The 22,787-nt window shown below is 62.7% G+C and overlaps 2 protein-coding genes and 2 long non-coding RNA genes across 4 annotated transcripts; 1 reads left to right on the top strand and 3 right to left on the bottom strand.

Moving 5' to 3' along the window:
* Window positions 1-961: 961 nt before the first annotated feature.
* On the bottom strand, window positions 962-3,525 carry LOC137158737 (uncharacterized). The gene is made up of 3 exons (XR_010921474.1): window positions 3,474-3,525; window positions 2,736-3,035; window positions 962-2,185 (listed from the first exon to the last, which is right to left on the bottom strand). It is a non-coding gene; the product is annotated as an uncharacterized lncRNA (long non-coding RNA).
* A 99-nt stretch (window positions 3,526-3,624) lies between these two features.
* Window positions 3,625-12,380, top strand: PPP1R14A (protein phosphatase 1 regulatory inhibitor subunit 14A). Its single transcript, XM_067556577.1, has 4 exons — window positions 3,625-3,863; window positions 10,465-10,545; window positions 11,089-11,121; window positions 11,916-12,380. Exons 1-4 carry the CDS (start codon window positions 3,651-3,653, stop codon window positions 12,006-12,008), a joined length of 420 nt encoding a protein of 139 aa, XP_067412678.1. The 5' UTR covers window positions 3,625-3,650; the 3' UTR covers window positions 12,009-12,380.
* On the bottom strand, window positions 11,235-17,081 carry LOC137158736 (uncharacterized). The gene is made up of 2 exons (XR_010921473.1): window positions 16,696-17,081; window positions 11,235-11,680 (listed from the first exon to the last, which is right to left on the bottom strand). It is a non-coding gene; the product is annotated as an uncharacterized lncRNA (long non-coding RNA).
* Window positions 17,082-17,468: 387 nt separating this feature from the next.
* Window positions 17,469-20,505, bottom strand: LOC137159088 (cdc42 effector protein 2-like). Its single transcript, XM_067557271.1, has one exon. It carries the CDS (start codon window positions 20,061-20,063, stop codon window positions 19,368-19,370), a length of 696 nt encoding a protein of 231 aa, XP_067413372.1. The 5' UTR covers window positions 20,064-20,505; the 3' UTR covers window positions 17,469-19,367.
* Between the last annotated feature and the right edge of the window lie 2,282 nt (window positions 20,506-22,787).

Genomic DNA, 22,787 nt, shown 5'->3' with positions numbered 1-22,787 from the left:
ACCTCTGAGCTGGGGCCAAGGGCTGACTCCCGGTAGCAACGAGATGGATGTAAACACGGAGAGGAGAGTCACTAAAGCTCCCTGATGGTGACACACACCAGCCTGTGGGGTGGTCTCACGAGCCACGACGTGTCATTAAAGACATTTGTCTTACTGTAGCTCCCCAAGGCGAGAGCTACAATGAGGGTCTGCGGCCGAGAGTGGGAAAAGACCCGTGTCCCATTCCCACCCCCGGAGCCAGCCAGGCCGGAGCCGGATCAGAGCTGGCATTACCCAGTTCCCACGCCCCATCCCTGGTCCAACCAGTCTCCTGGATTTGGGGCCAGGTCAGGGGTGGTGCCCCCTAGTGGTGACAGACACCTACCATTGCAACCAAAGCCCCACTGGAGCTGATGCACACGAGGGTGACTCCTTCCCGTCTGTGATGCTGAGACTTTTCTCCCCCACCAGAGGGCAGCAGGGGGGTGCTGAGAAACGCAGGGCCCGATCCTGCAAACAGACCTTAGATTCCACTGCGGATCCTCTCAGGCTTCCCCCCATGGTGAGCTCAGCTGCTGGAAAGCGGGTGACAGTCTGTAAAATGCTCAGTCGCCTGTCGCAATAGAGGCTGACAGGGAAAGATCCAAAAGGGAGAAGGGCAGAGTGGGTAAGTCCACGTGAAAAGGTCTCCACATCCCAGCCAAGGGTGGGACTGAGATCATGTTTGGTAAACAAAGGAGAATGGGACGGAAAATGAATGGACTGAAATCAGTGCATTGGAAACTAGGCTTAATTGGTGGAGAAAATAATGGAGAAATATTCTGCCCATCCTCTGAGGTCCTTAACAACGAACTTTGGAGGGAGTGTGGGGAGTGAAAGAAGAAAGCTTGTTACCTGTCTGCTGGGGCCCCGGGATCTACAACCATCCTCCTGAGATGTCTTGACCAGGCCAGGCTAGAGAGAAAGGGGCCCAGACGATATCACCACCTCCGGCGAGTCCGGCTAACACCCCCTGGGACTTGAGACTTGGGGTCCTGCTGCTGCCACCCCCTCCCGCGGGTGTCCTTTGTCTTGCCCGGTTTATTTTTTCCTCTCTGTTTAATAAGAGTCTGGCTTAGCCGGCTGAGGCTGTCTGTCTGCCACGGCTGCTGTGGGCCTGAGACCAGAGAGGCAGTTAGAAGCAATGCCCTAAACAGCGCCCCTGTTCATTGCCAGGTCTCAGAGCGGCTGATCAGATCACATGCTAGGCCTGTGTTTCTCCAGCCATGAGGTGGCAAGGGAGAGTCGGCACCAGAGACAGAAGCTCCGTTCTCTCTCGCTGCTGTTCTTTGCTCTCCCTTTTTGTCAGTGTTTTTATCAGTGTTTATTTTGTTTAGTCCTAAGAGAAGCAGGATCGGACTTTAACAACAACAGCGCCGGCCCAGCTCAATTAAATGCGTCTCTTTTCCCCACAAAGGACAATTGGTGACCATCTTTAATGGTGTCTAAGAGACCGTCAAACAGGGTTTTCCTTATAAAAGCTTCCTCAGCTCCCGGGAACAAGGGATAAAATGAAGCCTGACAATACTTGATATTTCAAACGCGTTAACTATTTTCTTCCCTTTTCTGTGTCTTTAATAAAAGGTTATAAACAACGAGTGGTGCGGTTGCCACAGGATTCAGCAGGCCGAGATCTCTGGCCTTGAACCATGTTTAACTGAGCAATGACAAAGTCCTGTTAACACCTGGGATTCTCTGGGCCCATTTCTTCCATTGAAGGAAACGCATCAGGCTGGCGTGCCGAATTCGGTCCTTTGCAAGCAACCCAGGGCCGACGCTGTCCCGACTGGGGGGTAGAATTAAGAGCGGGGGTGGTTCCCACGGGCTATTGAGGAGTTTGGGAACACTGTTCAAATTCAGAAGTGCCCAGAGAGGCTTCTACTTGGTGAGGCCAGGGCAAGAGAGGAGAAAAATATAGTAGAAAGTTCAGGGCCAGTTCACTTCTCCTTTCCTGCACAGTTGGCCCGACTCAGGATGAAGCCCTGGGCTGCGGTCCTTGGCCGCAGGTGTCGTGTGCTAGATTCCCTGCCCTGCCCCAGCCGCCCCGCTTGACCCTGGGTGCGGCCCTGCATCTCCAGGACTGGTCCTGTGCTTAAGGCAGTTGAGTGCTCGCCTGGAGACTGCCATGGAGCTCCACCGTGACGCAGGACAAGTGGTTTACGCCAACCTTTGAAGAGAGGAAGTCATGGTTAGGGCGCTGGCCTGGTTTCAATTCCCTGCCTCGCTACAGACTTGCTGCGTGACCTGGGGCATGTCACCAGGACCCAGATCCTCCCTGGGTGTAAACTGCCCTCAGGCAGTGGATGTCAATTGACACCAGCCAAGGATCTGCCCCGCTGGTCTTTCTGCACCTGCCCAGGAGAGACCGTGGGGTGCAGTGTAATGAGGACCCAGGCTGACTGAGAACCCAGCCAGGTCCCAGATGCTGGGCGGCCGCCGGTTGAACCCATCTGAGATTACAGGGGGAAACCAGCCTTCTCCCAGATCTACCCTAGCCAAACCCATCCCCCAGGCATGGGGCTACCCGCCAGCAAAGTGGTGGCTTTCCCAGCAAGCCTGAGGCAGGGACAGCCCACCCCATCCTCGGCCAGTTGCTTTTTCAAAGGAAACTAAAGGAGAACAAGCCCCTGTGGCTTTGTAGTCAAATTCCAGCTATCACGCGGGGGCGGGGGAAGGCTGGACAGGGACACGCTTCCCTCAGACACGGCCCCACGCGCCCTTGACACCGAGGGAGCCGACACGGCCCACGAATGCTGCCGGGTTCACTGTGGACCCGCTCTCCAACTATTGCTATGGGAAGGTGGCCAGGTCAGGCAGGGGAGATCTCGGTTTCCCTGGGCAAGTGCATGGAGCTAGCGTGGCCCGGGGCTGGCGCACTGGTGAATGCTGAATTCAGTGGGGTCTGGGCAGGAAGAGGCGATTAGGATGATAAAACTGTCCAGGCACAAAGGGGGCAGTTGTCACAGATGCTGGAGCTGGCTCCGGCCCACTCTCAGCCTTCTTGTTCCGGCTGGGAACTAGAGAGCAAAAGGAGACCAAAGAGTTAAAAAGCCTCCTGGAGGGGGGGGTAGGGGGTCACTTGGGAGCAGCGGGCTGAGGCGGCAGGAAGGATGAGGACCCCCCCTCCGAGGAGGGGAAGCACTAGAGGGGGCGGGACTGATTTAGTATGGCCTGGGTCACCCACTGCCCTGTGTGTGTGTGGGGGGGGGGGGGGGGGGGGGGGGCTGCGCCTCGGAGCCCATCAGACCTGCCAAGGGGCCCCTGGGAACGCACCGGGGGTGCCCCCAGCACCCGGGCTCCAGGGTCCTGACCCGCCTTACCGTGGAGACCCCAGGCTGTGCGCTGGCCTGGCACCGTGCCCCGGGACCTCCCTAGGCCGTGCGCCCCGCCGTGCCCCTCCCCAAGCCCCGGTACCCCCAGCCCCAGCGCACCCCCGCGCACGGTGCCCGGCTGACCGTCTCCCGTAGCGCCGCGCCTGTTCCCCACCCCCGGTGCCGTGCGCTTCCCCAGGGGCCGTGCCACTGCCGCCGCGTCCGAAGCCCCGCCCGGCTCGAGCCCCGCCCCACGGGCGCCGCCCCCGCTATAAACGGCGGGCCGAGGGGGCTCCCGCTCCCCTCCCGTCCCAGGCAGTGATGGCTGCGAACCGGGTGGGCAGGCGGCTGGGGCGGGGGTCCCCGGCGCGCTCCCCGGGGGCGGGGAGTCCCCGGAGGGAGCCGGCCCGCAGCCCCGGGATCCAGAAGCGCCAAGCCCGGGTGACGGTGAAATACGATCGGCGGGAGCTCCAGCGGCGGCTGGACACCGAGAAGTGGGTCGACGGGCGCCTGGAGGAGCTGTACCGGGGCCGGGTGAGCGGGCGCGGGGCGGGGGCGCACGGGCTCCTCGGGCCGGGCTGAGCGCAGGGGCTGTGATGAGGGGAGGGAGGCTGGGGAGCGGCGCCGGGGTCTGGCCGTTCTCGGACCTAGGAGACCCCCCCCCCGGCTTTCGTCTTTCCGAGCCCGGCGACCCTCAGTCCGGCGCCCCCGGTGCTGCAGCCGGGCTGAGAACTTGGCACCTGCCAGCGCTGTGCGGAGATCCCTGCTCTAACCACTAGCCCCCACTCCCCTCCCAGAGCCGGGGATAGAACCCAGGAGTCCTGGCTCTCACCCGGCCCTGCTCTAACCACTAGCCCCCACTCCACTCCCAGAGCCGGGGATGGAACCCAGGAGTCCTGGCTCACTAGTGGATGGTTTGTGTGTTGGGGGAGGGGGGGCCTCCGTTCTCCCTCCCCATTCAGGCAGCTGAGCCCATGGGGCAGGGCAGGGGCGTCTGTAGCCTAAATTCAGAGGCTGCGAGGGATGAGCTCTCTGCCCTCTCTGGTGCAAGGGGGAGGGGGGCAGCCGGGCTGACGCTGGTAATGCAGCAGCAGGCAGGACGAAAGCGGGGTCTGGGTTACGTCTCCCCTGGAGCTGGGGGTCGGGGTGTCAGATCTGATGCCCACAGCTGCTTTGCTCTTCCAGCAGCGTTTGCTGCCCAGTTTCAGAAGGTGCTCCTCAGTCCTGACCCGCAGCCCGCTCTGTGCGCGCCCCCTCCCTCAGCTGGTCCAGCCCTGGGTGCTCCTCAGTCCTGACCTGCAGCCCCCTTTTGCTCCCCCAGCGCCGACTAATCCAGCCGACACATCTCACACCTGTTCAATATAGCATGCTGCTTTGGGAGATCCTAGATGGCTGTGCCGTGCCCCACAGAGACTTGCTCTGCCCCCTGGCATCGGGGCAGGGGTGGGAGATGATGGCTGCTTTGACCAGGCCACGCCAGCTTCTCTTTCCCTGACTGGCCTGAAGCGTCTGGGTTGTTCTCCCAGAGCCCGTGGGACCCCTGGACGCCTGCTCTCTGCCCGTTGCCCTGGGCACTTGGGAGAGCTCTGTGGGAGGGGGCTGGGCTAACCTGCTTCACTCCCCTCTGTGCTCGGGGTCCAGCTGCTCCCTCTGGGCATGGCTGGGTGTCTCCCGGGCCCCACGCAGACAGCAGCCTGCGGCTCACAGGGCTGCCCAACTCCTCCTGCAGGGCAGGGGCTTGGGCATGGGTGGGATGCTCGGGGCTGACTCGGTGGCTTTGGCTGTGAAGCGTGAAGGGCTGGATCTGAGTTAGAGGCCAATGGCAGCTCCACGCCGGCCTTCCCTAAGTCGAGTATTTCCTTGGCTCCCAGGCAGCCCCCAGCTCCATGCCGGCGTCGCCTGGCACTGATTGCTCCCTTTGCTGTCAGGGGCGATGGAGGAGCATTCTTGGGACGTGCTGGAGTCAGCCCCGCTCGCAAGGGCTGGCTCGGCAGCCCCTAGCCGGGATGGCTTTGCGGGGCTGGCTGTGTGTCACAGCCATGGCAGGTGCCACCTGGAGCCACTGGCCGCAGGTCAGCCATGACGCTGCCTTGGGCGGTCGCAGCAATTAGCCAGGGCTCCCCAGCTCTCCCATGCCTGGGTGGGTGGAGAAGAGCAAGGGATGGAGAGCTGAGACTGTGGTCAGTCCCCCTCTTGGATCTCTGGTGTCCCGAGCTGCCTTGGGTCCCTTGAGTGCCCTGCTGCTTCTCAAACAGCTGCAGAGTTTGGGAAGTGCCGGGGCGTTGTTGGCGGCCCACCACAAGCTGCCGTAAAGGAGCCAGACTCTGCCCAGGGTGCTGAGTGCCCACCTTGGCTGAGTGGAAACAGTCACAGAGGGTCAGGCTCTGCATTGGGATCTTCCTGGCCCGGCTGAGCTGTTGGCTGGCCACGCGGCCAGCCATTTCTTCTCAAGAACATAAGCACGGCCAGACTGGGTCAGACCAAGCGTCCCATCCAGCCCAGTGTCCTGTCTTCCGACAGTGGCCAATGCCAGGTGCTTCAGAGGGAATGAACAGAACACGTGATCATCACGTGATCCATCCTGTCACCCCTTCTCAGCTTCTGGCAAACGGATACTAGGGACACTTCAAAGCATGGTTTTGCTTCCCTGCCCTTCCTGGCTAATAGCCATTGATGGACCTATCCTCCATCAACTTACTTAGTTTTTTTTTAAACTTGGAACCCTGTTATAGTCTTGGCCTTCACAACGTCCTCTGGCAAGGAGTTCCACAGGTTGACTGTGCCTTGTGTGACGACATCCTTCATTTTGTTCGTTTTAAAAGTGCTGCCTATTCATTTCATTTGGTGACCCCTAGTTCTTGTGGTACGAAAGGAGTAAATAACACTTCCTTATGTACTTTCTCCATACCAGTCCTGATTTATAGACCTATTTATTGGCAAATCTAAACCCTCCTCTCCCCTCTAAATCTGCAGTTTTGTGCAGTTAAATGACTCCTGGCTCCGTGCGAGATGAAAGTGTTGCCCAGTCGTGCCTTGCCCCTGCGCCCATGCGTCGCTGTATGAAATGCAGATTCGGGGGCAGGCAGCCCCTCCGGGTCCGTTTCTGCCACCTGGGAGGGGTGTGAATTCCTACTGTAGCAACACGCTCAGCATCTGTGCTTGTGCAAAAGGACTGGCATGTGCTGTGCAGCTCTGGGCAGCACCTGGAGGTGGTTTAACGCCACCGTGGCTCTAGTTCGGGAGTTGGTTTGCAGTCGGCCCTCGTCCGAGCTGCCTTGTGCTCCCACTCGTGTCGGGGTCAGCCTGGTTTCTGGTGGGCTCGGTTCTCTTGTGGCAAGAGGACAACGTTGGCTCTAGCTCTGCTGGAGTCTGCTCAGTGCATTGGCCGCGTATCGGGCTGTGAGCGCCGGGGCTGCAGACACACCAAGTGTCTCGCTCTTCCACTGGGCCTGATCCTCTGCTCTCCTGCAGCCGGCACAGACGCTTCCGTTCCGGCCAAATGCTCCCCCCGCTCTGCACTGGCAGAAACGGCTGCCCAAGGATGTGTAGAATTTCTCCTTCTGTGACCAAACCCTAAAGCGCTTTCACCCCCGCCCAGCTGGCTGGTCTGGAGGCTCCCGCAGCAGGAAGTGCTGTGAGTCAGGAATCTCCAGCTACAAAAATAGGAGACTTTCTCTTTTGCTTAAACTCTTCTCCATGAAAGGAGAGAGCAGCTGGCACAGCCGCCCGGGAGAGCTCTAGCTGCGTTCCTCTCCCAGGAGAAGTGTCTCCAGCAAGAGGTGAAAGCTGCTGGCCAGCAGGATCTGTGCCTCTTGCACCAAGGCAGCTGCACTCGTGCACCGTTGGTGCACGTGGAGAAGAGCCGTGCTGTTGCACAGGGCCGTGCACTGGTGCCGGGGTGCAGCGTCTGCAGGAGGGGTTTGCCCCAGTGCAACGTGGGCCAGGCCTTGGAGAAGGGGGTTGTTAATGTGGCTGCCAGGGGTGGAGAGGGGGCCAGCAGGCGAGACCAGCCCATTCCCTCTAACTTGCCCCCCTGCTTTGTCCCAGGGGTCAAAGGAAACCAGCCCCCAGTGTGGGATCCCTCAGGCCGTTCCACCACGGTCCTCAGACCTGTTGGGAAAGGAGTCCAGCACGGTTCCCTTCTAGCTGCAGAATTCCTGGGAGCCCTTTCTGAGCTGCCCCGTGGCTGGCAAAAAAAGCCCTGGGGCCCGGCGCTGCCCAGCCTGCTGGAGGTGATGGCCCCTGGTGCTCAGGATGGGCGCCACCTCGGGTGGACAAATGGGTGCGGGGAGGGAACGTCTGCAAACCTGCAGCGGGGGGGGAATCCAGACACCTCCATCCAGCTCCGTCTGGGTGAGGAGCCCGCCCTGCAATTGGAACTCGGCTCTCGAGCTGATGCGTGGGGCAGGGAGCCTGCGGGGGGCCGGCAGGAAGAGGCGTCCCTGCAGCTGGCTGCCCCGGAGATGTCTGGCGGGGCAGGGTAGCGGGTGCTCTGGGCTGTCTGCAGCAGGATGTGGAACCCTGAGTGGCCTGCGGCTGGCAGCTCGGCTCAGACTTCCCCAGCCTCTGCGTTCATGTCCTCTGCTTGGGGGAGGGCTGGCCCCCAAACTGGGGGGGCGGAGACATGCTTTGCCCACCTGGCATCGTGCATCCTGGTGCCCTGTGGAGTTGAGGGGGTCTCCCCCTGCGCTGGCCAGCCCCACTTGTGCCTGGCTGTCTCTGCTTCCAGGGCCCTGGCCTCCTGCTGCGATCTGCTCCCGTCCATGGTCTCCTCTGGGAGTTGGGCACTTTGCTTTCCCAATCACCCTGGTACCACAGGGGTCTGACGGGCCCATTGCCTAGCAGCTGGCACAGCGACCAGCCACCGTCCCAGCTCTGTGCCCCTGAGCCTGGGCTGGCCGTGGTGAGGGTGACGGAGAATCAGCCGCCGGCTGCGGCTCGCTGGGCCCCGAGTCCTGGCACGGGCAGGTGCCATAAAACCCAGGGCTGGAGCCTCGTCCATTCGCCTCTCTGCAAACCCCACCCCCTCCCCTAGAGCTGCGCCAGGCTCCTGCGCTGGCCTGACCTGGCACGACTGGCTCGGAGCCACAGCCTGGTGTGCTCTGACTCTGCCCGTGGCATCTGCTTAGCCCTGCACCCTGCTGGGAGAGCTGGACGGGGGGGGGGGGGGCCTGCATTGCTGGGGTCCCTGATGCTGGACAGGAGCATTTGGGGGATGTGTGTGTGGGGGGGTTTGATGTGCCTCAATCCCATTGGCTGGTGCATGTGTGAGAAATCCTGATTTAACCCTTCACACTCCCTTTAGATCAGATTCTCTGCTCAGGGTCCTCCCTGCCCCCCCTCCCGGTCCCTTTCTCCCAGCCAGATGGGGTGGGACTGGGAACAGCTGTTCCATTGTCAGGAATTGCTCCCCGTCCCCTCCCCCTGGGGGCTGATTGCTGGTGGGGGAAGGGAGCCTTTTCCCTTCCTTTCTCCAGAAACACGGGGCCTGGACTCTTGCTCTGGGGAGCAGGGACCGGTAGGTCCCTAGAGATCCGCTCCCCACCTTCCCCCGAGCTGCAGACAGCTGGGGAAAAGGTCCCTGGTCAGTCAGAGCCATGTATGGCCCAGAAGGAGCGGAGCGGGTGGTTGATGAGGGGTGGGGGGGGGGGCATCATCTGGTGACTGGTGGGGCCAAGGGGTGCGGGGCACTGGATCCCTGCAGAGCAGGGGCATTTCCAGCCTGGCAGCGCTGGGCACCGGTCGGACAATGTAGCTCTGTGTGACCCGTGTATCCGGAGCAGCCTGGCCCTGAACCCAAGGGAGGGGGAAACAAGGAGGGACGCTGCCAGCTGGCGCGGGGGTGGGAGCAGCCGGGGGGGGCACAGGAACGTCTGTGAGTTCAGCTGGGGTGCAGGGCAGGATCCCGGGGTGCGGTGCTCCAGCAGGGTGGGAGAGGCTGTGCTGCAGCAGGCTAGGAAGTGGGGGAGCAAAGGGAGGCTTAAAACCACCCAACATGGGGCTGCTGGGCTCTGTGCCCACAGATGCTGTTGAGTCGCTGTCCTGTGGCACGGGGCACAAGGACCTGCCGACATGGCGTGTCCTGGTGCTCTCTGCGGGAGCGGGGCCGGCTGCTCTGTATCAGGCTCTGGCAGGAAGCAGCCTGTGGGCCCCCCGGCTGATTGCTGGTGTTTCCTGGTGCTGCATGAGCGAAGGGGCCAGGAGGGGACATGATCCCGTGTGACAACAGGGCCCTTCCTGAGCTCCCTGTCCAGGTCAGGCGCAGGCGAGGCACCACGTGGAGTGAGAGGCAAAGCCCCCTGCAAATGCACGTGGGGCTCAGCCCTGTTTCGCCTGCCAGTGGGGACGGAGCCTGGCGCACCGGAGCTGGTGGCGCTTGGTGTAAATGGCTCTGGGGAGCGCCCAGATCCAAGGGTTGGCAAACCGGCCTTAGGAGACCGAGACGCTCCAGCTATTCAGCTCAACAAAGAGAAGGCGAAGGGGCGACTTGTTCCCTGTCAATACGTATCTACGGCAGGGACAAATCTTTGATACTGGGCTCTTTGTTCTAGCCGAAGAAGATCTAACACAAACCGCTGGCTGGAAGTTGAAGCCAGGCCATTTCAGACGGGAAATCAGGTGCAGAGGTTGAACAAGGAGAGCAATTACCCTCATTGTAACAACTCGCCAAGGGCCACGGTGGCTTCTCCGTCACAGACGATTTTAAATCAAGAGGGGGTGTTTTCCTGACCATTCTGCTCCAGGCATTTCTGTAGGGCCGCTCTCTGGCCTGTACTGCAGGGGGTGGGGGAGATGAGACAAGTACCGCAGTCCTGCCTGGCCTCGGGATCTAGGAAACCCCTGGCCCCAGCTCCCCTGAGTCAGCAATGGATGCTCTCTGGGGGGGGCGGCCGGCTGCCCGTGGGCGGTGCTGGGAGATCTGCAGGCTCAGCCTGGGAGGGGAAAAGCCCCTGGCTGAGGTTGGCAGAAGGGGCGCCTTGCACACCGCTCTCCGGTGAAGGCTGGGCTCTGATGGGCCCCATGGGACCTGCTCTGCCGGCACAGAGCAGCATGGAGGATGTTACAGCAGCTCCCGGGGGAGGGGGGCTGTTTGGGATCTCCCTCCACCCCCATCCTGAGCCCAGTCTCATTGCAGGAAGCAGAGATGCCAGATGAAGTGAACATCGACGAACTCCTCGATCTGGACACTGACGAGGCGCGGGCCATGCAGCTGCGGGTAGGTGCCAACCCCCCCCCTCCTCTCCGCAACTCGGGGCCCAGTCCGTCCGGGGAGCAGAGCCCCCTGCGTCTGGCACTGCGCTCTGCCCACAGGACCGGCTGTGGGGCATTTCCCAGCCTCTGTCCGCGCGTGGCGGTGGTGCCGGCCGTGGGGAGCAGCTGGTGGCGAAGGCTTGTTCCGTGGCTTCTCTTCCGAGCCGTGTGGGGCTCTGCCTGGGGGGGGGGGTTGACCTGGAGTCCACGGGGCTGTTTAATTCAGACAGGGAAACAGCAGGAGCTAACTGCGTCAAGGAGAAACCTCCTCCTTGGGGACTGAAGGGCTGCACTTCCGCCATTGGGCTCCCCACGCTGGGTCCAGGAGGTCTGGGGGCTGGGTTCTCCCATGGCTGCAGGGCTCCTGGCACCTTCCTCTAGGGCCAGGGCTTGGACTGGAGGGCCCTGGGCCAGCAGCTGCCACCCGCCCGCGTGGTGCTGGCACTTGGATCTGCCCTGGATACACCGGTGGCCGCACTCAGGTCTGTCTGTCTCTCTCTGTTCCCAGGGCATCCTGAAGTCGTGTCAGAACAACACCCAGGTGAGTGGTGGCGGCTGAGACCCCAGCCCCATCGGGGCCCAGCTGCAGTCTCGGTGGGGCGAGGCTACTTTTGCCCCAACCTCTGTATTTTCAAGCAGCCCCACATGTGGGTCACTCCCAACCCGCTGGGCTGCCCCTCCCTTCCCAGACAGCCAGCATTTCCAGTACGCGAAGCCTGGCCGCCCTCCTGGGCAATGCCGGACTCCACTGCAGCTGTCCCACTGCCACGGCCGGGAGCGGCTCCAGCGATGCCCACGGGACCTGGCTGCTCCTCGGAGCCTCACGGCCCCTTCCACACCCGCCCATCAGGGCTTTAAAAGGGGGGAAAACGGTGGTGGCTCTGCTTCCTCCGTGGTGGCGGCGTGGGGCAAGCAGGGGGGACAGCCCTGGAACTCCTCCCAGCCTCTCTGCACATCTCCGGCTGTCCCGTCCCCCAGGCAGCGAGCGGCTCACAGAGAAGCTCTGGCTTTCTGGCGCCCCGGCCGGGGTGCTCCGGCGGTGTCTCCTTTTCCACCGGGCTGCCCCTGCGAGCTGCTGTCCGGCAGCGCGACTTACCCCGCTGGCGTAAAAGGGTTACAGGATGTTGAGGGCACACAGGATTGGGCCCCTTCTTGCTGACACCCCTCCCCACCCCCCCAAATGTCCTGCAAACAAGCAAATTTTGTGCTGCAGCCTCCCTAGCCTGGTTTCTGGCACGGGGGGGGTGGGTGCTTGTTGAGGGCTCCCTTCCGCACAGCTGACAGGGGAGGGGGGGAGCGGGGAAGGATGCTCTGCAGCCTCTTTGCCTCCCGCAGGCCTTCGTGCAGGAGCTGCTCCTTAAGCTGCGGGGGCTCCAGAAGCAGCAGGTCCTGCGGCGAACCAGCCAGGAGATCCAGGAGCGCGTGTGACACCCCCCCACCCACCCCCAGCCCGGGGAGGGGGATCCTGGCGTCGGCCCGTGACAGCAGCTTCCTCCACACCAGAGGCCCCAGCTTCCTGGGGGCGGGGGGCTGCTGAGACCCTGCAAATCCAGCACGGGGGGTGGGAGCCTCCTGCCGCTGCAGCTTGTCTCTGCATGCAGGGGGTGGGGAGGGCAAGCGTCTCCCCTCCAGCCAGTTGTGGGACCCCAGACCCGGCCTGTGCTTGGAGCCCAGCCCTCCCGGCTGGCCTGGCCGTGGTAGAAAGTGACTGTCTTTCCCCCCCTGTGTAAATCTGTCTGGCTGAGGGGCGCGTGGGGCTCAGCGGGCGTCTTTTGTTCTGTAATAAAGTCTTGCCGTGGAGCATCGGCCTGGTTGTTGCTGGGGGGGGGCGGTCCCCTGCAGGGTCTGGGGGGTGCCTGCTGCCAACAGTGCAGCCTGGAGGCCAAGGCGCCGCTGCTGGCGCTCAGACAGCTGGTCTAGACGCGCCGCGGGGTCCCCTGGCGCAGCTGCTCATCGGGCCAGGACCTGGGGCCCACTCAGCTGGGCCCGGGGGGAGGGGAGGGGAGGGGGGCGCTTCCGTAGCTGCAGCCATGGTTCGTTGTGCTGGCAGCAGGAAGGACTTTCCCTGCCAGCAGCCTGTGTGGGGCTGGCTGGGCTGCAGGGGGGCAGCTTGTGGGGCAGAGCCCCCCCCCCCCCGACTGGGGGCCCAGGGAGCACCTGTCTCTCGGGCAAAGGTGCGACTCTGGGGTTGTGGGGCAGGACCCTGGCCCTGTTTTCCTGCCCCAGGCACGCAGCGGCGCAGGGCCCAGAGCTGAGCACTGGGAGGGGGTAGGGGGGAAAATCCATCTCCTTGGGCTGAAAATGCAGCTCCTTGCACAGGGCAGCCTAGGGCTGGTGCCCCTGGCCCAGCGGGGGCTGGAGGGTGATCCCACGGGGTGGCAGCTGTGGGGGTCACAAGCCAAGAAGCTGCTGGGGTGTCTTTGCTGTAACAGCAGCCCCAGGTGGCCTCGCTTAGCTTTCGGCTGGGAAGTGCTGGGCCGGGCCGGGCACGGCTCAGCTCCATATTTAGGCATGTGCTGTGTATTCCCCGAGCTCCCATCCATCCTGCAGCCTGGCGCCTGGGGGACAGAGCTGGGCTCGTGCCAGCCATGCCTGGCATGGGGGGGTGCAGCCGAGCTCTGCGCGGGGGCCTGAGAGCAGCAAAGCTGGGTGCCTGGATGGCTCCGGTGGTGGGGGCAGGGCTGGAGAGGGCGGCTCGGGGCTCTTGGCAGGGACTAGCCCGGAGCTATTCATCTCCCACTCGTCTTCATGCAGCCGCCAAGCTTCTCCGGGGCGAGGCTGCCGTGTCTGCTTGCAGTGGGTGGCTTTAAACGCAGTCGGGCCTGGCAGGCGTCTAGAACACGGGGCCAGGTGGGAAATCTGGAGCCACGCTGTTGCATTGACTTCATAGAGCAGCATCAGGCCCTGCCCCTCACAACCCATGGGCCTTCCAGCCCCAGAGGTCACATGCATCTTTCACTGACAGAGGGAGCCCAGCTCATGCTGCAGGCTCAGTCACTGCAATGCTGCCACCTCTGGGTTGTAACGTGGCAGCTTGTCAAACAGCTCCACAGCAACAAATCAGGGCAGCTGCTGAGGGAGAATCCGCTTAGCAAATCTAAGTGCTGGGCGTCGCACGCGATCTTATGCACCCGCCCTGCCTGGAGGTGAGAGCAGCCTGGCCAGAAAGTCCTGCCACCCAGTGCTTGCGTTCTCTGCTTTGGCCGCAGCAGCTGTGGCAGGCTGGAGCCGGGTCTGGCTGGGGCCTGGGTTGGCTGCAGTCAGCTGAGTCAACTGTGTATGCCTTCCTGTAAACAGCTGGGGTGTAAATCCAGCTGGAGGCGATTTATAACTGAGCTAGGGCGGTGCTTTCCTGGCTGTGGTGCATGACCCCCAGGGGTTTGCGGGACCCGCAGGGCTCTGTGAGCCAGGTGGTGCAGGGTGTCAGACTTTACCTCCCACGCTGCGTGTCTTGCTCTCTGGCCCTGTCCTCTAGCAGGATCAGTGCTGGAAATCTGTAGGGCATTAGCCCCCCTCGTGGGCTGCCCCATAGCTGGTACCAATCAGCCGTGCTCCAAGGGCCAGGCTGGGTCCCAGCTGAGAATCCACCCTGGAGTCTCTCTTTCCTGCTGCACTGTTATTTGCCAGGAGGGACAAATGACCCTAATTATTCTCTCGCTTTCTCGCTCACACACCCACAACCCCCCCCCCCTGCTGCTGCTTCTATTGTCTCCCTACCCCCCCTCCAGGCCGCATGTCTCACTGGTGCCTTTGTCTCTCTGTACTGGCCCCGGCCGGTTCCCCACGAAGGCAGATTTCACTACACAACCCCCCCTTTGTGTGCAGGGGGAACAGCCAACCCCGGGGCACGTCAGCCAGTTCTCAGTGCCCACATGTGGGGCTGGGGGGAATGTTCTCAGTCCCATCCACCTACACCCAGCACCACCCCACCTCTTGTTTACATTACAGGGGAATCTAGGGGGTGGAAGCTTCTGGCTAGGAAGTCCTTCCCCTGCTCTCGCAGCCTTGGCAGATGGCACGGGGGGGTTTGTCTACAGGGAAATAAAGCCCTGCTGATGGGGGTTCCTTGCAGCCCAGGGCAGAGCTGGGTCTGGGGTGAGGGGCTCCAGCCCCAGGCTCCACAGAGCCCTGCTGCCGAAGTCTGCACAAGAGGAGGCCCCGGGAGCTGAGTGCACGGAGGTTCCCAGCACAAACTGGACCCAGAGGCAACTTCCAAGGCCGAGCAGGCTGGTGACCAGTCAGGGCTTTAACACGGGAAGGGTGAGAGCAGGAGAGGCAGGGTCGGGCTTCGGGAGAGCAGGGGTCCATTCCTGGCTCTGCCACAGCCTCCATGTGTGACCTTGGGCAAGTCACCTCATCCCCCTGGGCCACAGTCCCCCGCTGTACCCCGGGGTGAATGACCTGCCCTTTTGTCTGCTCAGGCTGTGAGCTCCTGGGGCAGGGACTCGCCCAGTGTGGGTCTGGGCAGCAGCTGGCACGGCGGGGGCCATGATCTCAGCCGGGATCTTTCAGTGTTACCATAAAACACACATGATGCTAAGACCCCTGCTGCCCTGGCTTGGTGTCTTCAGCCCACAGCCGGGCTGAATGACAGAGCCTTTGTGGCTGAAAGGGGATGAGGTGTGTGTCCCGCCGTAGTTGGGTTGAAACTGAACAGCCCCCAAGCCCCTTGCCCCCTATGGGGCAGGCGCCCTCTTCAGCAGAGAGATCCCCTGTCTAGCTGCAGGATGGCGCCGGAGGGTTGGCTGCATCAGGATTCCTAGATCCCCAGAGCATCCCAACCAAAGGCTTCTTCGAGCCCCCAGGGAGCCAGCCTGCAGCTGAGGTCAGCCTGGGTCCAGGGGAGGACAGCCAGCAGCAGGAGGAGCCTGGGGCTGGTGGGGGAAGGTGGATCAGAACTGGGGCACCACTTCCCCGTCACCACTGGAAATTGCTAATCGGGGGAAGGGGCTAAAAGAAATTAAAATAATTAAAGTATGACTGGGAAACAGAGGCTGGGGAGGGAAACCCGTAGACCCCACTCCCCTGCCAGAGCTGCGATAGAACCCAGCTGTGCCGGCTCCCTCTCAGCAATTCCTGGGAAGCCGCATGCACAGTGATCCACCCACTGCCCCCTCCCACCAACAGCAAAGTGGGGGCTCTGCTGCTAGGAGCTGCTGTGTTGCACTCTCCCAGACAAGGCCGCCCTGTGATAGGAACCCGGCTGGCAAGGTCCAGTGAAAGGGGGGGGGGGAGGGGGCTTGTTCTCCCAGACCTTGGCCCTCACTAATTGTTCTGTTCTGGGGAGGGTACAGCGGCCCTGGGGTCTGGCTCGGCTCTGCCACAGCTGCCTTGTGTGACCTTGGCCAAGTCCCTGGATCTCTCTGTGGTGGGGAGAAGGCTGCTCAGGGCAGGCTTATGCCTGTGTTGGGGGCTTTCCAGGGCAGGGCCTATCTACCAGGTGTTTCCAATGCCTGGAATCCCCAGGCCACCCCAGGGGTAACACCAAGCAGCTGCCTGGGAGCCCAGCCGGGATGTCCAGGTGACTCCTGGCCCTTGGCAGCCAGGCCAGGTCTCTACCAAGCCCCAGGCGTTTGGACGATGGGTAGTGAGCGGGTCTGGGGCTGTGGATGGAGCAGGCAGGCCCGGGTCGTTCTGGTGCTTTGGGTCGCAGTGGATGTATTAAATCAGAAGCGATGCCACACAGGTCAGGGCGATGGCCTGGGGTTAAACTGCTGCGTGGGTGAAACTTGCCCCTCGGCAGCAGGGCCAGCAGACTCACCAGAAAGCCCCACTTCAGCCCAGAGGCGTCTAGTGGTTAGAGCTGAGACTGGGAGCCAGGATGCCTGGGTTCCATCCTCAGCTCTAGGAGGGGAGTGGGGGGTCTAGTGGGTTGGAGCAGGGCGGGGGCTGCAGTTGCTCTCTGCAAGGGGCCATAAGGCAAGCTGGGCACAGTTTGCATAGGTCCTGGGAAGCAGCCAGCAGCTTCCTGGGATGGTTCTGTGGCTCACAGCCAGCACCGAAGCAATGGGGAGGGCTGGGTTAGAGACAGAGGTTGCTGAGCCAAAGTTCCCGTCCTCCCCTGCTATGCTCAGAACAACAGCCCAGAGCCCGGACGTCATGTCGCTCCACTCACCACGGTAGCAGCCAGTCCTGAGCTCCTGCTTCGCTCCCCTGGCAGAGCAGGTCTCTCCGGGCTCCTTCTTTCCAGTAAGCTTCCCCATGGCCTCCTGGCTTCCCATGAAGCTGCCTCAGGTCCTCCCCCAGGAGCCTGGCCTGCTCCCCATGGCGCTCCCCCAGCCCCTTCCTCTGTGGGGAATCCCCCTGGCTCACCGCAGCTGGTCTAGTTAGTGCTAATTACTTATCAGATCCGGATCAGCTGGACTGGGAGCTTAGCCAGGGGAAAGCCACTCACAGCAACACTCCCTGTGAACTCAGGGCCATTTCTGGAATGGAGTGGTTCAAACTTTCCTGGGGGTGGGACTGGGCGGGGAGCCAGGACTCCTGGGTTCTCTCCCCAGCTCTGGGAGGGGTGTGGGGTCTAGTGGGTTAGAGCAGGGGAGGCTGGGAGCCAGGACTCCTGGGTTCTCTCCCCAGCTCTGGGAGGGGTATGGAGGTCTAGTGGGTTAGTGCAGAGGAGGCTGGGAGCCAGGACTCCTGGGTTCTCTCCCCAGCTCTGGAGGGGCATGGAGGTCTAGTGGGTTAGAGCAGGGAGTCCGGACTCCTGGGTTCTGTTCTCAGCTTTATGAAAAACAGTGTTAGTAAAACTGGTGTAACTTTAGAGCCAGAGCAGGCCTGCGAATTTGGCTCATGGGGCCCTGATTCTCTGTCGCCCGGCTCCCTATGCTGGCCTCTACCCTGGTGCAAAGCCCCACCTTGTGGGCTCCATGGTCATTACACGGTGACTGCACAGAAGCTGTGACAGGGACCCGGGCCTGCAGCGAGACACAGAGCCCTCCGTAGATCTGGCCAGAAGCTCCGCAGCAGGAGCTGAGAGGCAGGATGGCCTAGTGGTTGGGGCTCGCCCCCTAGGACGTGGGAGCCTTGCTCCAAATCCCTGCTCTGGGTAACCTGTTTGCCCTGCCTGCTGCCTCCCAGCTGCATTGGCAGGGTAAGGCCATGGCACGATGGTGATGGGGGCCAGAGGAGAACCTAAGAGAGCTAGACAGAGTCCTTGAAAACAACCTCCCCCGCCAGCGTTGGGGCTGTCCGTTTCGAACATCCCTCACTTTGAAGGGATCTCCCTCCCCCCCCCACACATGGGGTTCTGAGCTGTTTCACCGCTGAGTTGTCCACATGAGGATGCAGAGCCGTGGGGCTGGGTCACACCCAGGGGGGCAGAGCCGACGCTGGAGGTTTCCCTGCGTCCCCCCCCGTTTGGGCGTGGCCCAAGTCACTCGCTGGCCCTGCGGCACCAACGTGGGCCAGGCTCCATCACAGGAAGCAGGTGCTGGGTACAAAACGAGTTTATTGCTGACTCCAGACTCGAGGTGGCAGGAGAACGAGGGGCGCGGACACCACGGTGATGGGCGGTGGAGAAGGACGTGCTGCAGGAGCGTCACGCGGGGACGGGGGGAGCATTCTGCAGGGGTTAGAGAGAGATGCAAGCAAGATGCAGGCTGGGCCCTGCAGGGCGGTGCTCGGTCTGTGGTCAGAGGGACGTGTCACCAGCTGGTATTTGCTGAGGGTGCTGCAGGATCCCAGGGCAGAGCTCGGGGGCCCCATCTCTGCCCGTGGGGCGGCCCCCTCCCCAGGGGGCAAGAACGTTCCCTGCCTCAGCCTCAGCAGGAGCCCCACTCCCGGAGCAAGATGCGGCACCCCAGGCCTGCCCTGCCTAGATGGCTCCGTCCACCAGCCTGGCCCAGCTGCAGCATCTGCTGGCTGAGAGACAGGAGCAGCCGGGGGATAGCAACAAACAAGCCCATGAAGGGTGTGAGTGTGAGAGTGTAGGGGTCCGTGCGCAGGGACATGGGGGCGGGGCAGACACACAGGGGAAGCCCCTGGCTGGGGGGGGAGGGGTTTCAGATTGAAGGATGCTGCTGCAGTGACAGGAATGTGTGTGTGGATGGGGGGACATGCCTGGATCCTGCTGCGGAGAGTCATAGGGGGTCACCCTGGCCTACGGGAGCCCCCCACCGGGAGCAGCTAAGCCGCCAAGGCAGGAGGGCGGGAGGGGGTCTGCAGCTACACTGGGGGGCTGGTGGTTAGTGTTTAAATACGGGCTGTGCCCAGCGTGGCAGGATCCCGCAGCTCCGAGCTGGGGTCTCCCCGGACCCCAGAGCAGGGCTGGATCCGGACGGGCGTTGTGGAAAGCGCCAGGAGCGTCCCCGCCGCGCCAGGGCAGCCCGCTTGGTCCACGGGGCCTGCGGGGCTCCACCCACGTTAAAACCCTCCGGAGGGGCTCCTGCAGCCCCGCTCACCCTTTCCCAGCCCGCCGGGGAGGTCCAGCTGAGGTTGCTGGCGGCGCAGCCGGCGCTAGAGGGAGAGTTGAGGCTCCGTGTGACCCACCAGCCAGGCCGTCCCTGATTGTTCCTGAGCCGCTGGGGCTCTGGGGCCAGGTGCCAGCCGGGCCCCTCCCCGCCTGGGTCGGTGGCCCAGTCACAGCAGGGTGGGGTGGGGGGCTCCCCAAAGTCCGGCCGCTGCTGCGGAGCAGAGCCCAGAGCGCTAGAGCCGCTGTGTCCCCAGCCCCCCCGTGGGCCCTTCGGCTGGACAGTCCTGAGTCAGGAGGGAGGTCAGGGCGCTCTGAGTGGGCAGGGCCCCCATGTGTGGGGCTGGCGGGTGCTGCCTGCTGGCCAAGGGAGGGCGGCTCTAGAAGGTCTTGGTGCCCAGCAGCTGGTACTCCTCCATGATCCGCAGCACGTCGTCCAGGATGGAGGGGCCCAGGTCAAGGTCCAGCCCCAGCAGAGACTCGGAGCGCGGGACGGAGGCCCCGGGGGAGTAGGAGCGCTCCTCGGCCTCTGGGCCGGGCCCGGCGCTGTAGCCCAGGCCCCAGGAGCCCGGGAAGGAGCCCTCGGAGGAGGCGGCGGAGAAGGAGACGGAGGAGGACAGCTGCTCGTAGTGCGGGATGGGGGAGGACAGGCCCACAGCACAGCTCACGGACATGGAGCGCTGGCCGCTGGGCATCTCCTCCAGGTGCAGCCGGGGCGGCTTGGGGGGCGCCTGCTCCGGGCCTTGCGCCCCGCCGAAGACGGGCAGGGAGACGGCGTTCTTGAGCAGGGCCCGGTAGCCGCCGGCGGCGGGGCCCCGGGCAAACTCCTGGGCCACGCCCTGGGCGCTCTGCGAGGCCAGGCGGCGGCTCAGGCTGGGCAGCAGGTCGTACCTGCCCTGCAGGAAGGAGAGCTCGCCAAACATGTCGCCCTCGCCCTCCGGCCCGATGTGGGCGCTGTGCCGGAAGTCCCCCAGCGGCGGGCTGATCATGTCGCTCGACAGCACGTCCCGAAGCCGCAGCTTCCGACCCCGCTTCGGCGTGGAGGTCTTCAGGTAGATGGGGGTCTTGGCCGGCATCGTGGGGCGGCCGGGGCGGGGCCCTGCCCCGAGGCCGGGTGGGGGACCACGCGGCCCGACGCCTGCCCGCAGGTCTGATGCCTCCTTCGAGGCCGAACAGCTGCGCAGAGACCTGGCGGGCGCCCCCAAAACCTGGACTCACTTCTCTGATGCCCCGTCCCTCCCAAGCCTGGCGGTTGCGCTCTGGCGGGGCCGGGATGCTACCGTGGGGGCTAAATCACCGGCAGGAACGGCCCAGGACGTCCCCTTCCTTGGGGGTTTAGCAAAAAGCGGCTGCCTCCGGCCCCCCAGCCGCGCACAGGAGCCTCCGGGTGGCGAGGTGACTCAGCAGCAAGCGGAGAATCCCGGCTTCGGGGTGAACGGCTCGGAGAGGCCAGGGCAGCTCTTCCTCGCTTTCCGCCCCCTTGGCCAGCCGTGAAGGGGCAGCATCTCCAAACCAAGGGCCCTGTAACAATCAGAGCCAGGGAGTGTTACTGGGAGGGGGCCACATCCCATCCACACACCCCTGGGATGGGGGGCACCCAGCCGGGCAGTGCTCAGGGCTCTGACAGAAGCTTTTTGCCTATGGACCCCAATCCCCCAGCGGCTGCTTCTGGACCCTGCTGGGTACAGGTCTGGTTCCTGAAGGGGTCTCCCGCCCCCGGGGAGAGGCAGACAGTGAATCCCAGGCCAGGAGGATGGAGCCACGTAACCCGTGGGGAACTTTGCTCGGGCAAAAGCTACAGTTCAGCCCACGGACAGGGGGACTGGAGCCACCCCAGCCCAGGGGCCTCTGCATAAGGGACCTCAGTGTCTGAGCCTGGGCAACCCAGCGGGATCTTTTCCACAGGGCACCCGGCCAATCCACATGCACCACTTTAAGCTGGGCCCTGCAGGGATCCCCGGAGCAGCTTTCCAGGAGGCCTTAAACTAGGGGCAGTCAGCTGCTGTTGAGAGGAGGTGTATGCGTGCATGTGTGTGAGTGCGTGTGTATGCATGTGTGCATGCATCCACATGTGTGCATGCATCCACATGTGTGTGTGCATGTGTCCTTGTCTGTGTGCGCGCATGTGTCTGTGTGTGTCTGTGTGTGTTTGCATGTGTGCATCTCCCTGGGGGCCTGGCTGCCCGGCTCCTTCCATCCTGCTCTCACTTCTGACTCAGTTCTGAGTTTTGTTACCATAGATGGAGGTGCCGCCTCCACTTCCTGCCGGGAATGGAACAAGCGGGGCAGATTAATGGGGAGGAAATGGCCCCTGCAGGACAGCGGGGCAGCTGCGGGGATGGGACGGCACCAGCTCTTCCGGTCTTCCTGCTTAAATACAGGGGCTCGGGGCAGAGCTCAGAGGGCTAAGGTGGGGCTGGTTTCCTTCCCGCTGGGGTGCCTGGCACCACAAGGGCGAATGTCACCCCGCCCGGCCCCTCTCAGCCTGTGTGCTCTATGGACTGGAGACGGCGCAGGCAGGGTTTGTCTGATCTCGCAGCCGACTCTCCCCCCGAGCGGCACCAGACGCCTCCGCTGCTCACAATCGCTCTGGGGTCCACTCCGCTTGGAATGCACCCACAAAGTGAATGTTATAGACAGGGAAGGTGTCTAGTGGTCAGAGCAGGGGGCTGGGAGCCAGGACTCCTGGGCTCTATCCCAGCTCTGGGAGGGAGTGTGGGCTAGTGGTTAGACTCCCTGACCGCGTCATCTCTAACCGGGGATGGTGATTGCAGCGGATGGTCGGCACACTGACTCCTCCAGCTAGGACAGGCACCAGCAGAGCAGCTGAGTCATTCAGAGCCATGTCCAGCCCAGGGCGGCCCTGGGTGTGGGTCTGATGGCGGGCGGACAAGACCAGATTCACAGGGAAGTCCCTTCCCTGACCCTGCCAGCTCCGATACTTGCTGACCCAGCATGGCGCGGGAGCTGTATCTGCATCTACCAGCATCGGCGGCCCAGAGCAGACCCTCAGCTTTCCAAGGGTCAGAGAGGCCTGCACACAGCAGCCTGGCCAGGGGCCCGGCTAGCCCAGCATCCTGCCTCCAGCCATGGCCAAGCCCAGCTGCTCCAAAGAAAAGCATCAGAAATTCCACCATGGGCAGCTGGGGGACAATCAGCTCTGCCTGGCGATAGCTGCGTTCCCTGAGCAATGGCCTACAGGTTACACTCCAGTCCAGGCCACCTGGAGCCATCGTCCCAGAGGTAGGAAACCCGCCCCTGCAACGCCCCAGGGCCCCTGTTGCAGCAGGCGCTGCAGAGACCCTGACCGAGATCAGGGCCCTGCCATCCTGGGCTCTGTACTGCTCACAACCATTATACACAGACTCATTATCCTCATTTTATGGATAAGGCCCAGAGAGATTCATAGATTCCAAAGCCAGAAGGTGCCACTGTGATCAGCTCATCTGATTTCCCACCACCCCTTGCCCACTCTCTATAACCCAGGCCAGAGAACTGGCCTAGGGTAATTCCTAGAGCAGATCTCTTAGAAAAACATCCAACCTTGATTTAAAAATTGCCGGTGATGGAGAACCTCCCAGAAGCCAGGGTAAATTATTCCGATGGTTAATTACCTTCACTATCAAAAACTCACACACCTTATTTCCAGTCTGAATGTATCTAGCTTCGAATTCCAGTCACTGGATCATGTTAGACCTTCCCTGCCACCCTGAAGAGCCCACTATTAAATATTTGTTCCCCACGCAGCTACGTATCGACTGGCACCCAGTCACCCCTTCGCCTTCTCTTTGTTAAGCCAA

Source organism: Emydura macquarii, unplaced genomic scaffold (genome assembly GCF_026122565.2).
Source record: "Emydura macquarii macquarii isolate MOO-44397 ecotype Brisbane River unplaced genomic scaffold, CSIRO-AGI_Emac_v2 contig_1790, whole genome shotgun sequence".
Classification (NCBI taxonomy): domain Eukaryota; kingdom Metazoa; phylum Chordata; order Testudines; family Chelidae; genus Emydura; species Emydura macquarii.
The sequence above is the reverse complement of the archived record's forward strand: the minus strand, read 5'-3'. Positions and strand labels throughout refer to the sequence as shown.

Excerpts from the sequence above, each read along its gene's own strand:
- PPP1R14A (XM_067556577.1), top strand. The coding sequence starts at position 3,651 with ATGGCTGCGAACCGGGTGGGCAGGCGGCTGGGGCGGGGGTCCCCGGCG. Across the intron at positions 10,546-11,088 it reads CGCGGGCCATGCAGCTGCGG|GGCATCCTGAAGTCGTGTCA; the intron begins GTAGGTGCCAAC and ends CTCTGTTCCCAG. Across the intron at positions 11,122-11,915 it reads CGTGTCAGAACAACACCCAG|GCCTTCGTGCAGGAGCTGCT; the intron begins GTGAGTGGTGGC and ends TGCCTCCCGCAG.
- LOC137159088 (XM_067557271.1), bottom strand. The coding sequence starts at position 20,063 with ATGCCGGCCAAGACCCCCATCTACCTGAAGACCTCCACGCCGAAGCGG.